This window comes from Takifugu rubripes, chromosome 10 (assembly GCF_901000725.2).
Source record: "Takifugu rubripes chromosome 10, fTakRub1.2, whole genome shotgun sequence".
NCBI lineage: Eukaryota > Metazoa > Chordata > Actinopteri > Tetraodontiformes > Tetraodontidae > Takifugu > Takifugu rubripes.
Genome location: NC_042294.1, coordinates 11,555,972 through 11,571,671, shown reverse-complemented (window position 1 = coordinate 11,571,671; position 15,700 = coordinate 11,555,972). Strand labels below are relative to the sequence as shown.

Here is a 15,700-nt window from a genome sequence, read left to right as displayed (position 1 = left end):
TCTGGGTCCTTTGGTTTATTTCAATTAGAAGTGAGCTCGAAGGTTCGTTTCCTCTGCACGAGGCGTTCATTAATTACTGAAACGCAACTCGCAACGTTTTCATAGTGTGACACGTTTTAGGCAGCTAAATAGATTTGACATAACTAGAAAACAAATGAAAACACTCACGCATTGTAATGAGGGCTGTAATTTCAAACGCTTTGTAAAAGACGCAGTTTTTTGTCGGTGCAGTTGATCAATTTAGGTAAATCTGGAAGTAAAAAAAAGAATTAATGATGACGCGGTTGCATTGATATGCACATGGTGACCTACAGATGGCGCTACAGCACAGGCTTTACCGGCCTAACTTCAGCAGAGCGGAAACATCCCATCAGTCATTTAAATAAATCTTATTTTCCCATTAAAGACACGCGCGCACGCACACGCATAGAGGCACTGCTGCTGTTTGTCCAGCAGGGGGAGCCTCTCGGGCTGTAAAGTTTAACAGAACGGCTCAAAGTTTCAGAATCTGACCGATGAGTGTCAGAAAAAAAACAGATTTGCTGGATACGTCTTCTGTCCTTAACTCCCGACGTGCAATGATCTCAATGGAAATGATCAATCGTCCCAGTGGTTCACTCATTAATTCAGACTAATCTGTCCCAAGCTCTGGTCACCTGGTCACCTGGTCACCTGGTCACCAGACAGGGTGTTTGAGGATCTGTTGGGTCCACAGGTGTGAGCAAGAAGCAGAACTTTGACTTTTGTGGAAACATCTCCCAGCATCGGTTCTGCCCATTTAGGAACTTTCCTGTTTGGTCAACCTCTTCCGACCCGGTCCAGCCTGGAACGGTCTAAGCTGCTGAAGGACCCGCTATGGTTCCTGGCCTTCTGCTCAGCCATCTTCTGATCGTGTTCCATCCTGAAATGTCTCCACACACTCGTCATCACTCTTTCATCTCAGGTCCTCCTTAGAAAAGGCCAAACATGAGGATGCCCCCTGGTGGCTGTCTCCAGTACCTCCAAACGAGCTCCCCCGCCTCTTAAAAGTAAAAATGCGCATTTAAATGTTAAATTATTTTCTTATTTTAACCATAAAACCTCGGCACTGGCAGCCAAGCGCGTGCTGGGGCCCAGAGACCTGAAACATCGTCACCAGCAGCGAACAATCCAGAAGAAAATATCGATTGGATCAGAAAATTGAAATACTAATTAAATAAACTAATATTTGTCCCAGTCTTAGAAGTGTTCAGTGGCACTGTGATGTGAACAGTGCGTGCGCGACAGTGCGTCCTCGCTGACCACAGTGCGAGACTCAGAGAATCAGGGCGTAACCTCGCGATACTCCCCCCCCCCCCCCCCCCTCTCTCTCTCCCTACCCGCGTCCATGGGGCGATCAAGCAGCGGGGACGATGGGAGTCCGGTGGGACTGGGTCAGCCACAGCCGCCCTCCGCAGCAGAACCAGCCAAACTTCGGGTTGCGTCGCCCGAAATGACCTGAGAGGAAACCAGAGGCAAAAGCAACAGCTGGAACTCATCATCACACCTGAGGAGGAAGCTGGAGGTCTGCGGCGGCGCCCCGAGAGCCGCTCCTGGATTAAAAAGGGAATAAAAGAAGTGAAGCCGCTCCCGGGGGATTAAAGGCGGCTGAAGTTTGCAGGACGCCCGGACGGACGGGCTGAAGTAGCCCGCTGCGCACTTTGCTGCTGTCCGCCGGACCGAAGCTCCTCGGTCCGCGCTTCCTCCGCCTCAGCGGGAGGGACACTTGTGTGCTCCTGCTGCTCCGTTCGGATGTTGCTCCCTCCGCACTGTTCCTCTCCCGGAGCTGCTTCTTGTGCCTTCGCGTACTTTGGGAGTTTTGCGCTCATGGCTCGGACACTTTGCGCCGCCGTGGATGCGCTCGGGCGGCTGTGAGCGGCGACGGTGTGAAGATTGACCCACGGACAGGCTGCACATTTGAATTCTAACGCATGTGAGTACCTGAGCTTTGTGTCTCTGAAATGTCGCCGTTGTCTGGGGGGAACTCTTTCATTTGGTCCTGACCAAGCCTGCGAAATGAATCCCAGTAGGGATGAGGCGTCTTTACTGGGGTCGCCGGGCGGACCAGAGGCTGCCTGTCAGGTCGCAGCTCCTCTGGTCCGGCTCCTGGTCGGAGGCTCCTGTTCGGAGACTCTGTGCGCCCTCCGGAGACGCCGTTTCCGTCTGTTCCTACGCAACCCCTCTGCTCTGCTCATCAGCCGAGCCGAGTCGAGCCGAGCGGCCACTTTCCACTAATTAACCGGGTTTGTTTGTGATCCGAGCAGAGGCAGGATAATAATTCATGATCACGTTTAGAATGTGTCCGTAAAATCCTCAACTGGACTTTAAAATCCAAATCCTACCTGGAGTTAAATTTAGGAGAGGCTGACATTTGACCCCGTGGGTTAGTTTACGGAGGAGAAAGTGGTAATTATAATATATGATATAATAAATATGAGTCCTGAGGTCCTACAGCCTCAACACGATGTAACATTTGATCCCAGACCGAATAAGGATTAATCAAATCAGCAGATTGAGGCAATAAAAGAATCAGATTAATCTGATCGGTTTTCTTTTAATCCAGCTATTCTGTTTTAATATGTTCATGCATGAAAAATATGGGAAATTTGTACAAAATTACCTTCAAGTACTGAAATTAGGTCTTGTGTGTGTGTGTGTGTGTGTGTGTTGGTGTGAGGTTTCTTCTTGATTGATCGTGACAATTGTTCCTTTGATTTGATTCTTTGATGGTAAAAATGTCAATTAAAACCAGCTTGTCATTAAAAAGTACTGGATTGGTTAAACCACTGAAAAGGAAAATAGAAGAAAATGACCCTTGACCTCCACCTGCCCCCCCCCCCCCCCCCCCCCCCCCCTCTAACCCTGAGGACAGAATCGACAACCATCTTACCTCAGAGTATCGATATGAGCCGTATGTGTTTGTGACGGCAGCAGGGCTGCCCAGAATGTGGGCCGGGACCCTGGAGCCCCCCCGGCTGGGCCCGTGTTCCCACCGGAGCTCCTGTAAACACACACAAAACGCTGCTCTGTTGCCTCACGAGGAGGAAAATCCTTTAAAATCTCCCCAAATTTCATAATTAGTAAATATCTTCCTGTAAATTCCAAACTGCCGTTGCTGCCTTTGATCTGGAATTACCCAGAATCCTCTAAAATGTGACGTCATAGCAGAAAACACGAGGTCGGGCCGAGCCCGCGCAGGCGGTTGCTAACTCGGCAGCAGTTGTGCACGTTGTTGTGCACGTTGTTTCCTCGAAATGTCCCAAGAATTCCGTATTTCCTCACCTAATTTGGCCTGAAGAAGGTTCGAATGTAAAACATTTCCACCGTCTGATGCCGGTCCAGGAAAGCTGTTCTCGGATCTGTCAGGTCGGGTCCTGACCCGTTTCACGGGTGCTGTGATGCTGTTGGACCGGCTGGGCCTTCTGCCGTCACATGTCCCCCTTTTCTGCCTCCTGATTGGCCGCCTCGGTCTCTTCTGTTCTGTGTCGGGTTTGAAACTCTGGATGCTTCTGCAGCCAAAAGTCCAAAAGTCTTAAAAGGGACGCGTCCCGGCCTCCCTGCCGAGACGGGACGGACGTTTGGCTGATTTCATCGTCTTGGCTGAATGGTGCCGCTTGTATTTTGGGTGTTTTTATGGCGATAAAAGGTTTGTAAAGGCTCGAATCTCCTGCAGGAGCCTGTTAGCAAACCAGCAACAAAAGACTTCAGGTGTTTCTTTGATAAAGTGATGCAGCGACGAACGCCGACGTCCAGGTATTTATGAGGCGTGAGGCTGGCTCTGACATCATCAGGTGGGGGGGGTCGGGGGTGTGGGGGGGGGGCGTTACAGAGGCTGTGACTTCAGTCCTGGACGGTTGCAACACAAAAGCTGCTGCAGCTTCTGTTTGCTTCAGCTGTACAACAGGTGTCCCAGCGCTGCCGCCTGCCTCGCATGCATTACATTGTGTGTGTGTGTGAGCGTGTGTGTGTGTGTGTGTGTTTGTTCAGCGCTGGAGCAGCAGGCCTGACCTTTCCTGCACCGGCGCTGAGACAACACGGGTTGCTGTTTGACGGACGAGGCGGCGGCTGTGACATCGCTGCCGCGGGTTTCCTGCTTATTATCTCCAACCTTTTCATGTGGCGTCGCTCCGTATGAAACCTGAGAGCTGCTCCCCAGCCCCGCACATGCTCCTCACACGGCGTTCGCTCCGCTTTTCTGGGTCTCCTCGCGTCGATTCTCGTGAGATCACCGCTGCGGCGGCGTCCCCGGCAACGCTCTGGAAGATCCCAGGTTAAAACGCTCGTTGTGGGGTCACGCTTTTGCAATAAAATGCTGAAATTGGACATTTTAACAGCAAAAAATGACCAAAAATTCACCTAAAGTGGGAGATAAAAATAAATGCCACCTAGAAAAGAGCGATAAATCGGACTGTGACCCGTTCCACCGCCGCCATCAACACGGGGGCCGAAATCCAGGCGCGTTCCTCCATCGTGTCACTAGAAAGAGACGGCGGCCTGAAGGTCAGAGGTCAGAGCGTGAGGTCGCCACAGCAAGTGTTTGCGAGTCGCTCCGTCCTCATGTTTAGCTCCGCCCACTTGGCCACATCTGCTCGTTAAGAGTTTGTGTGCGTCTGAGCATAAATGAAATGCAGTGTGTATCGTTAACGTGCCTGAAATATCGCCTCTGAGCACGCGTGTGTGTGTGTGTGTGTGTGTGTGCGCGTGGGTGGGAGAGATAGTTTATTACCATGGAGGTGAAGACTGCGTTATTAATCACTCTGTGGACGTGTGTTTGCTTCTCCATCCTCACAAAATCATTGACATATTACACACACACACACACACACACATCCTCACATGAACTGATTTCACCTGTTCATCAGGATCACCGCCCTGCACTTTGGGACCAGGAACCAGAATGGTCTCCATAGCAACAGTAGAACCATAGCGACCAGTGTCGGCATCAACAACAGACTCAGGAGTGTCTCTCTGGTCTGGGACCTTCAGGAGCAACATGCTCCACGGTGGCCGCGTTTGGATCTTTGGCACCTGAGCACCTGGTCAGAACACACCAATAATGGTTCTTCTCACTGCTGGGAATGACAGACCGGGACTCCGGGTCCGGACCTCAGAACCATCCATCCGATTTGGGATGAGCTGGGAGATAAAGTGGGCAGATGTGGCCTCGTTGAGAGGGGAACTTTTGTGTGGTGGCGCTGAGGAACACCGGTGTTGAGTACTGACGGTCCCGCTGGTGTCTGTCGTGTGTCCGTCGGCGCAGGTCACCAACAATAGGATATGAATTCCGGATCCTCCCTCTCGGAACGTCACGGTTCTCGCCGAGCTCCAGCCCAAACGTGCGAAGCTGATGGGGATTGGTCCTTTTGTGTCTTTCTGGAACTCCTCCTCCACCTGTTCATCACTCCCGGTTCAGCTCCTAAACACGTAATCTGGAAAAGAAACTGAGAATTCCCAAAAGTTCCCGCTGACCCTTTGTTTTTCTCATTTTTTTCCCTCTCTGCACTAATATTCCCGAGTTTTATTCCCAGTTTGCTGCAGCTGCTCGTGTTGGTTCTGTCAGATTAGTAGAGGAACAAGCAGCAGATTTAGTTTCTCGGATGTAAAACGCATAAATGTTTATGGAGATTTTATAAACTAACGTTCAAGTCTGGCGATTTTTAATGGAATGAAACGATTTAAAAGGTAAAAAAAAAAATTCCTAAAAGTTCATAGAGTTTCTAAAGTTCACGTATAAAAGCATCAAACATCTGAGCTGAATTTCAAACCTGAATTTGCTCCATTTGCGACACATCAGCATCCGTGAACGTGGACGGATGAATGCAAATGAATTTCCGCCGTTGTCTTTTCCCAGGCCGTCGGAACGCGCCAACAGGAAGTGTTGCTGATAGTGGAGATCAGAACCCTCGTTCCCAGCCTCCCGGGACTTTATTTTAGGTGTTCTCGGTGAATTCTGCCAGTCAATCCGGGTTTGAAGCTGCTATCTGAAGCGTCTCCGCTGGCTTTCGCTCCGGCTGGGAGGAGACCAGCAGGCGCCGGCCAAATTCCCGCTCGCTTTCAGCCGCCATCCTCGCGGCCCTTTGTCTTCACCCGTGACCAGGCTGGCCACGGCCCAGGCTTCAGGTCCGGTCCACTTCCGGGTCCTCAACCCTGCAAACAGGGTTCGGACGTCATGTGGGAAGCATGAACTGGTTGAAAGGCAGGGAAATACCTCGGAATGCTCCTCGGAAATACCTCGGAATGTCAGGATTTACAGGGTCTCTCCGCAGCAGAAAATGCTCATGTACAGATTTATTGTAGCTTCTCTGCAGACAATATTTTATTATGAGAACAAAACCACCTTTCATGGTCGTTCTTCTTTTTGCTGGGATGTTTCTTATGAAACGGATGAACTGGAGACGTTTCAGTGATGTGCCCTTCGTTCGCTTCACACGTCTCTAAACTCATCACGTCTGGAACAGCTGAAGGACCAGTAGATGCACCTCTGTCAGCATGACAACACTTCCTGCTGCGGTCTGATTGTCTGAGGTTCAGATATGAAGTCAGACAGAATCAACAGCGGCCACCGAGGTGCTGCAGCAGGGTGGAGGTGACTCAAAGAGATAGCTGTGTGTGTATATGTGTGTGTGTGTGTGTGTTTTGTTGTGTGTGTGTGTGTGTGTGTGCGTGCGTGCGTGCGCTGGGGGTGGCCCTGTTATGTCAGGGTTGATCTGTGGTTGGTGCCGTTGAAGTTAACCTCACTCAGGACCAGAAGAAGCTGCTGATGGTCGATGTGGAAAACAGGAAAATTCCCGGCTGACGAGGAAGGAAAAACAAAGCTGGCGTCCATCAGCTAGTTGGCCGAGAGTGCACGTTTGTTTGGGTGGTAAAAACATCTGAAAAAGACAGAGTGATCAATGATGGCGATCTGAGAGGCGGCGATCGTTAACGGTCCTCACTGTTCAGCATGTCACAGACAAGGCCACCGTGCGTGTGTGTGTGTGTGCTTGTCAACACTACATAGTGAGGACCACAACATGAGTTTTACCCTGGGTTTCCTCTTCAAAATTATGTTTAAGGGTTCAGACCTGGTTTAAAGTTGGGTTTAGGTTAAGGTCTGGGTGAAGGGTTGGGGGGTGTCACGTCAAGTCAAGTTTATTTAGAGCCCAAAATCACAAACCTTGTTTGCCTCGGAGGCCGTTGTAGCGCTCCGTCCTTTGACCTTTTGAACCGTGTCAGGAAAAGCTTAAAAAACCCTTTTAGGGATAAAGAAGAAACCTGACAAAAAAAAATCTAAGCACAAATGTGCGTGTGTGGTGTGTGCGTGTGTGTGTGAGTCTGGTTTAAGTGTCCTTGAGGCTTGTGTGAAGCTTCATCGGTTTACTGGTTCAACAGCCAAACAGTCCAGCTGCTTCATCGGGTCTCCTAAACACTGGTGGCGTGGTCGTGTGTGTGTGTGTGTGTGTGTGTGTGTGTGTGTGTGTGTGTGTGTGTGTGTGTGTGTGTGTGTGTGTGTAGCTGAACATTTAAATTGATGCAGGAAAATGAGGTGCAGCACAGATCAGCAGGTTGGGGGTCAAGATTCTCCTCTGACTCCTGCTGTTCAAACCGGTCCAATGTATATTTAACGTAAATATACAATTAAAACTGGAATCACGCCTGCAAATGAAAAGAGCTAAAATACCAAATTAATAAAAACAGAGAGACGAGGGTTAGAAACTGATTTAATCCATGAGGGAAAACAATGAGAAGAACAAGAGTACAGCATGAGACACACACACATGCATGCACACATACACACGCACACACACATGCGCGCGCACACACACACACGCACACATACACAGCGACCCAGTTAGATTTATCCTATTTAAGTTCCTCTCCTCCCATCCTGTCTCTTCACTTTTATTGTTATTTTATGTGTGTGTGTGCGTGCGCGCGTGTGTGTGTGCGTGCGTGCGCGCGGGCGCTCGTGTGTGTGTGTGTGTGTGTGTGTGAGTGAGTGAGAAAACGAAGCAAGTGTTTAGTATTTGCTATGTACTTTCCAGTGTGTGATGTTTAAACATTTGTGATGTCAACCATATTTTGCTTGCTTGCTTGATTGATTGAGTGATTGATTGATTAAACTTCCTGTCACTTACAGACTGATTAAGCTCTGAATCACAGACTGAAGCAACATTAAAGTAAAAGAGGACAGGATCTTTCTGCCTGGGGAGTACCAGGCCTGACTGTTAGCGTTGTTGCTAACGAACATAAGAGGCTAATTTAAGGATAATAAAAAGTCTGGTTCTGTGGTTCTGTCAGAATTTGCTTCCCTGCCGTCACCCAGCAAAGTGGAGCAGGATGGATGTTTCTGTGTGTTCACACGCGTGACCAAGCTATAACGGGGCGACGAGTGTGACCTCCTTTAGTGCTAAATTAGAAGGAACCTGAATATTGATGTCTAATGAAAGAAGGTGTGTGTGAGGAAGAGCAATGACAAGGCTGAAAACTGGCCACTGTGGGAGATTACCTCAATCACACACACACACACACACACACACACACACACACACACACACACACACACACACACACACACACACATATTAGTGCTATTGAAGACTAACAGGAATCGTATTTAAATTATTGTAAAAATCTCATGATTGTGTGTTTTCTGTGAATCTCAGTTGTTAAAGCAACAATCTGCTAAATCCTCTGTGGTTCAGATTCAACACGCGCTTCAATATTCATCTTTATTATTGTTTAATATTTTGGATGCAGATCATATTTGAGCTCTGCATTAGCTGCTAATTCTAAATTAGTCAGAAATAACACTGACTTTACCACCACTGGTGACTTCCTGTGAAACAGAACGGATATTTGTAAACAACAGACCCAACTGAATGTGCAACACACACACACACACACACACACACACACACACACACACACACAACCTGCAGTTGCTTTGAGCAGTCACTGCAATGAGACACCTGTCTGTTACAGTAGGTGTGTATGTGCGTGGTTGTGTGTGTGCGTGTGTGTGTGTGTGCGTGTCTGCTTGTTGCTAAACAGTGCTCTAATAATACCTACACTTAGCTTTGTACCTTCAGATGCATAACTCTGGGTGTGTGTGTGTGTGTGTGTGAGTGAGTCTGTGTGTGTGTGTGAGTCTGTGTCCATGTGAGTGAGTCTGTGTGTGTGTGTGAGTCTGTGTCCATGTGTGTGAGTCTGTGTGTGTGTGTGTAAGTCTGTGTCCATGTGTGTGAGTCTGTGTGTGTGTGTGTCTGTGTGAGTGAGTCTGTGTGTGTGTGAGTGAGTCTGTGCGTGTGAGTGAGTCTGTGTGAGTCTGTGTGTGTGTGTGAGTCTGTGTGTGTGAGTGAGTCTGTGTGTGTGAGTGAGTCTGTGTGTGTGTGTGTGTGTGTGTGTGTGTGAGTCTGTGTGTGTGAGTGAGTCTGTGTGTGTGAGTGAGTCTGTGTGTGTGAGTGAGTCTGTGTGTGTGTGAGTCTGTGAGTGAGTCTGTGTGTGCCCGTGTGTGTGTGTGTGTGTGTGTGTCTGTGTGTGTGTGTGTGTCCCAGTTTGAAAGTGACAGCTGAGCGACTGAGCGCTGACACAGGAGAGGTGGAACGACAGATATGCTGGATGAGGGGATTTAGGAAATTCTCGATGTAAATGAATTAAAAAAGCGAAAATGAGGAAATCAAAGCTCGGCAAACATCAAAGGCTGAGTTTGAACAGTTCTGATCAATAACTCAACGAAAATGAGGGGACACTAACGCTGTTGTCTGATGTTTACCATGTGGATCGGTTGTGATCAGGTTTCATATTGATCAGTTCCTGACAGAAACACGGAACATTGATCTGTTGTGGAAGCATCAAAGGCTGTTCTGACTGGACCTCTTTCATCTGATTCTTTGAAACTAATAGGGTTAAGGCTAACCCTAACCCTTTGATGGTAATAATATCTTTAAGATTGTGGCTTTAATCTGGGTCATCTTTAATCTCTGGGTTCAGATTTTCAACGTTTCATTCGTGGTGTTTTTCCTTTGATTATCCTTGTTCGGGACTGGTTTGTGTCCTGTTGACCTTTGACCTCCAGAACCAGTTATATTTCCTGGTTTTACTGTGTTTGAAGGACAGAATGTGAGTCGACCACGTGTGTGAATAAGAGAGTGAGCGGATGAATAATGAATGTGTGAATGTGTGTCAGCGGAACGTCTGTGGTAAATATCCGTTTCCCACTGTGCCACCGTCACCGTGGCGATGCGGGGGTGACGGTGATGTAAGGCTGTAATCTCAGATGAAAGGTGACTCTGTCCTGAGTTCAGGTGACACCAGAAACAACCCAAATGGTCGTCTGGTCGTGTCCCTGATCTTTGTAACTTTCTGCAGCTAATGTTGCTAATGCTAGCTAATGCTCGGGGAGTAAAAGGATTGTTGCACAGAATAAAGAGAAATTAAGAGAAAAGACGACCAAGAATCAACACATGGTTCTGAATTGAGGAAACACATTTTCAAGACCTGGACGAGTTTGGGTAATGATGATGCAAATTACCCACAATGCTCTGCAACTGATGACTGAGAAGCTGTTTATTTCAAGACCTGTTCTGTAATCTCTGATCATCCCTCCTCTCCTCTCCTCTCCTCTCCTCTCCTCTCCTCTCCTCTCCTCTCTCACTCCCCCTCCTCTCCTCTCCTCTCCTCTCCTCTCCTCTCCTCTCCTCTCCTCTCCTCACTCTCCCCCCTCCTCTCCTCTCCTCTCCTCTCCTCTCCTCTCCTCTCCTCTCCTCTCCTCTCCTCTCCTCTCCTCCTCTCCTCTCCTCTCCTCTCCTCCTCTCCTCTCCTCTCCTCTCCTCTCCTCTCCTCTCCTCTCCTCTCCTCTCCTCTCCTCTCCTCCTCTCCCCTCCTCTCCTCTCCTCTCCTCTCCTCTCCTCTCCTCTGCTCTCCTCTCCTCCTCTCCTCTCCTCTCCTCTCCTCTCCTCTCCTCTCCTCTCCTCTCCTCTCCTCTCCTCTCCTCTCCTCTCCTCTGCTCTCCTCTCCTCCCTTCTCCTCTCCTCTCCTCTCCTCTCCTCTCCTCTCCTCTCCTCTCCTCTCCTCTGCTCTCCTCTCCTCCCTTCTCCTCTCCTCTCCTCTCCTCTCCTCTCCTCTCCTCTCCTCTCCTCTCCTCTCCTCTCCCTCCCCAATAAAAATTTGAAGCATAATTTTAAAAAAATGAAAAACTTATTTAACAGGTAACCTGAAGTGTTTCCATGGTTACATGAACTCGTTGTTGGTCTGTTTGATCGCTCTGAGTCGTTTCCTGGAGGTTGATGATGGTTTGGACGTCTGAGGCTCTTCCTTCACTGTTTGATGAGGATTTGACGACGTCCATAAAACACTTTATCTTCCACACGACCTTGACCAGAACATGAACTGATACCACGGGTGTGTGTGTGTGTGTGTGTGTGTGTGTGTGTGTGTGTGTGTGTGTGTGTGTGTGTGTGTGTGTGTGTGTGTTGCTCATCTGCGTCCTGTTATAAACGACAGTCGAGAAGCAGAAACTCCACATACAGAACGTTCTGGACCTTTTCAACTATTTTTAGGTGTGAGGCGACAGGAAGGTTCGACCCGCTCCGGTGGGTCCGTTTCAGAACATTAGTGGCCACTCAGAAACAGCAATCTGACCTGTGTTGACTGGACTTTAATGTGACCCGCTGGACTCTGTGTTCCCATCATGCTTTGGGTGGTTGTGTTCGCTCTGGCATTCGAAAAGTGCAGCGTCCACGCTTGTAACATGGTCCAGTTCGCCCAGGAACACACGGAGAAGGTAAACCTGACATGGCTGCAGAGGCGCTGGTCATGACGCATGGAGGCGGCGGCGGCGGCGGCGGCGCGTCAGGGTCACCCTCCCTCCCTCCTCGTCCACCCTCGAGCCAAACGCTCCCTGTGGTCGTCTGCCAGCTGAGCTTGGCTTGGTGCCTGGTCTGAGTGAATCATCTCCTGCGGCGGGCGGCAGAACCTCGGCTCTCCTCTCTGGATTCTGGATACCTGAAACCACCGGACGGATCGGACGTTCAGTCACCCAACACTGAGGTGAAGGGAGATGTTTGTAGTGGGCCCAACGGTTCCTCCGGAGCGTCGCCTGTTTCCAGCTGCTTTCACTTGTATCTTGTATCTTGTTTCTTTACCTCTGGACTTCTTCTCTCGACCCGAAATAATCATTTTTAGATCATTGAGCAGATGTGATTGGTCCATAGTGAAACCAGGCCTCTCTTCTATGCTTCAGACAGGAGAACATAGAACAGCTGAAACCCCTGAAGACTGGGCTCAACTGATAACTGACATCAACTAAATCCTAAAGTTGAAGCGTCAGCAAAGATTTGAGCCTTTTCCAGAGGATTGATGCTCATCAATCGGATTAAATTAAAGATATAGATGCTTTAAGCATCTCAGGTGTTGAATATGGACAGAATATTGATCAGAATGAGGTCGAATCCCGTTTATCTACACAGAAAACAGGTCACACGAGTCTGAGGCTGCAATCACACCTCAACAGGCCGGCAGGTTTAGCCTCACCAGGATGGAGCCGCTAACGACTGCAGGGGACCCAGGGTGGACGTGAGCAGGGTCCCAGGGGACCCAGGGTGGACGTGAGCAGGGTCCCAGGGGACCCAGGGTGGACGTGAGCAGGGTCCCAGGGGACCCAGGGTGGACGTGGACAAGTGCGTACGTGAGGGAGAGCCACAGCAGAATGAAACCAGAACCGAGCAGCTCGTCAGGACCGACTGTACTGCTCACACGTGTGAGAGACTGAGTGGATGACAGCTTTGATAAGAATAGAAAACAGAGTTAGATTTTCCTTTGATGTGACAAACACACGCGCGCACACAGACACACACACACACAACAAATCAGATTTGGGAGCTGTGAAGAATAAATGTATGAAAGGTTAAAAATGGAGGCCTGTCTGATCATTCAATTAGGATCCAAGGCAGATGGTTCCTCAATCACACACACACACACACACACACACACACACACCATTTCACTCCGATTCCCATAATTAATGTGAGATGCCGTGTTCAGCAAAGACAGCGTCACCAGTGTGTGTTAGTGTTACACTTGTCGCCACTTATCGCTGATTGTTATCACGATTCTCCCAATTGTGTGTGAGCAGCTGGTGTACTGGACCAGTCAGCAGCAGGATCAGGATGAGAAGATGGCTGGCTGTGTGTTTCCAATGGGACCAGAGAGCTTTCAGCGCTTCACGCCGGACTCCCTGGCGGCCATCGAGCAGCGCATCATCCAGGAGGAGGCCCGACTCAAGAAACAGTACAAGGAGGTACACACACACACACACACACACACACACACACACACACACACACACACACACACACACACACACAGAAATGCTACATTCTCCTTCCAACCCAAAAAATCAGACTTCCAGGTGACATTTTCTGTGTGTGTGTGTGTGTGTGTGTGTGTGTGTGTGTCCACCATCACATCAGGACCTGGGTGATGTGGAGCTCCCGCAGGCCCGTCCTGACCTGGAGGCAGGAAAACAGCTGCCACGGATCTTCGCCGACATCCCGTCTCACCTGGTGGGCGTTCCCCTGGAAGACATCGACCCGTACTACTTCAGAGACAAGAGGGTGCGTCTCCGAGCGTTGTCTTTGTCCGAGAGAGTTCCTCGGAAGGTTCCCAGCTCTTCTGTATGACGTCCCTTGGCAGGTCCTGTTAGAGCGGTTGATGGGATGGAACCCTGCAGTGATAAAGTCAGTCAGAATGTGTAGTTGTTGGGCCTGTAGGCCCCCCCAGGCTGGCTGGAGGAGACCACCCCTCTCATCATGGTCCAGTGTTCCTGCTGTATGAAACGTGTCCACCTCTTAACGCGTCCTCTCTCCTTTTCCCTCAGACCTTCATAGTCCTGAACAAAGGAAAGGCCATCTTCCGTTTTAGTGCCACATCAGCCCTCTACTTCTTCAGCCCCTTCCACCCTGTCCGCAGAATTGCCATCAAAATCCTGGTCCACTCATATCCTTCCGCTGCTGTATGTAGTCCCTGTGGTCCCTGCGGCCGGCAGCTTCACCGATGTGTGTTTGATGTTTCAGGTGTTCTCTGACGTGTTGCTGCTGAGCAACAGCCTTTGTTCTTTATACAGTTCTGAGGGATGGTCGACATTCTAACGCGCTCCCCCGACAATCCCAAACTGTCCTCCCGCTCTGAGCGCAGCCCAAATCACATAGAGACAGGTCACATGACCTCTGCGTGGAGGGGAATGGAGGGAGGGGGGTGTGGGGTCTGTGATGGACGGGTCACCTGTCCAGGTGCGTTCCTGCCTCTTACCTGCTGACCTTTGGAAAGGAATAAGTGACGGGGACAGGGGGGATCCATGAAGTGACTTCTCCTAAGACAGAGAAGATGAAAGGAATAGGTCAAGGGTCACGAAGTGCCTTTGAATTTTCCGACATCATCTGATATCCGATTAAATTCCAGATTGGTGAATCAAAGGTCTGGTGGCGCCCATGCCGGCATCCACCTCGAGTACTAAACACCATGCTGACATGACAGACGCAACTTCACACCCAAAAGCGGAGCGGTCCGCGACACCCCCGCCCTCGCTCCACCTCACACACGTCTATTTTTATTGGTGGACGCGGTCGCTAACGCTGAGAGACACGCTGCTGCTCTTGGGAGGGGATAAGTGGGGGAAGAGGTCGCCGTCAGAGGTGTGGAGGCACCAAAGTGTGCTCGTTGAGTGTGTGCGTGTTATTATCAGCGCGTGTGTCATCATCAAGTGTGTGGTGGGCCACAGTGGCGCCACGGTGACCAGTGGAGGTGTGAGATGAACACATGCAAACCTCACATGTGGCTTCAGGACGCCAGGATCTGCTGCATTAGACAGGAAATGTCAGCAGAAGCTGAAGCCGTTTCCCATCATGCATTGTTGTGCTCCAGTAAATCCACAGATCACCTGATCACCTGGATGCCCTCACCCCCTGTGGGATCCTTGATTATACTTAATAAGTATTTTTCTTTTCTTTTTTCTTCCTCTGTCTTATAACTGATGGATCAAACACACCAAAACCGGCTGAACCGAGACTGAAAGTTGAAGTATTTTGACTTTGTGGAACCGCCGTATGTCATATTTCTCAATGTGGGAGGTGTAATGACGTTACCAGAACGCTGTCCTGGGAGGGTCATAACCGCAGCACTGTTATTACGCCGTAATTAGTCCCTCACTGGAAGGTGACGGCGGCGGGACGCTTGTGTTGTTTGTCATGGGCTAACTGTATTATCCGGCTGCCTGCTGCCACAACAGCGTTTCAGTCAACAAGTCAGAGCTGGTTTGGGCGGCGCTCACGCGGGGAGCATGTTTCTCCTGCCAAATTACAATAATTAGCTTTCATTTTTAGCTGTGATTGACAGGTCTCCTCCCACCTGATGGCCTGTGGCGAGCAGAGCGCTGCGGCTGGAGGTGATGTTTTCTCGCAGGCAAAGGATCAGATCTCGCCGTTACGTGATGATGTGGTGGGAGGGGGCTCGCCCGCTCCCGCCGCCATTAGTGGAATCGTAATTAGCTGCGCTCAGGGTGGCAAGCAGTGAAACGCTAACACGAGCTAAAGGTTTCGAGGCGATTCTCAGTCTGACTCCTCCCACTCCCGTGGCCATAGCAACAGGTGAAGGTTGTTGACGTTCAGAGGAGTTGAGAAAGTGTCGGTTGAGTCGTGTGTTCTCC

General features: G+C 49.9%; 1 protein-coding gene across 1 annotated transcript in view; it reads left to right on the top strand.

Annotated features, from left to right (window-relative positions):
* Positions 1-1,364: 1,364 nt before the first annotated feature.
* LOC115251225 (sodium channel protein type 4 subunit alpha-like) overlaps positions 1,365-15,700 on the top strand; it is a 56,692-nt gene continuing 42,356 nt past the window's right edge. The window contains exons 1-4 of the mRNA XM_029842772.1: positions 1,365-1,951; positions 13,133-13,297; positions 13,470-13,613; positions 13,877-13,995. Of these exons, the coding sequence (XP_029698632.1) occupies positions 13,175-13,297; positions 13,470-13,613; positions 13,877-13,995 (386 nt within the window). The 5' untranslated portion in view covers positions 1,365-1,951; positions 13,133-13,174. The remainder of the gene's footprint in view (positions 1,952-13,132; positions 13,298-13,469; positions 13,614-13,876; positions 13,996-15,700) is intronic.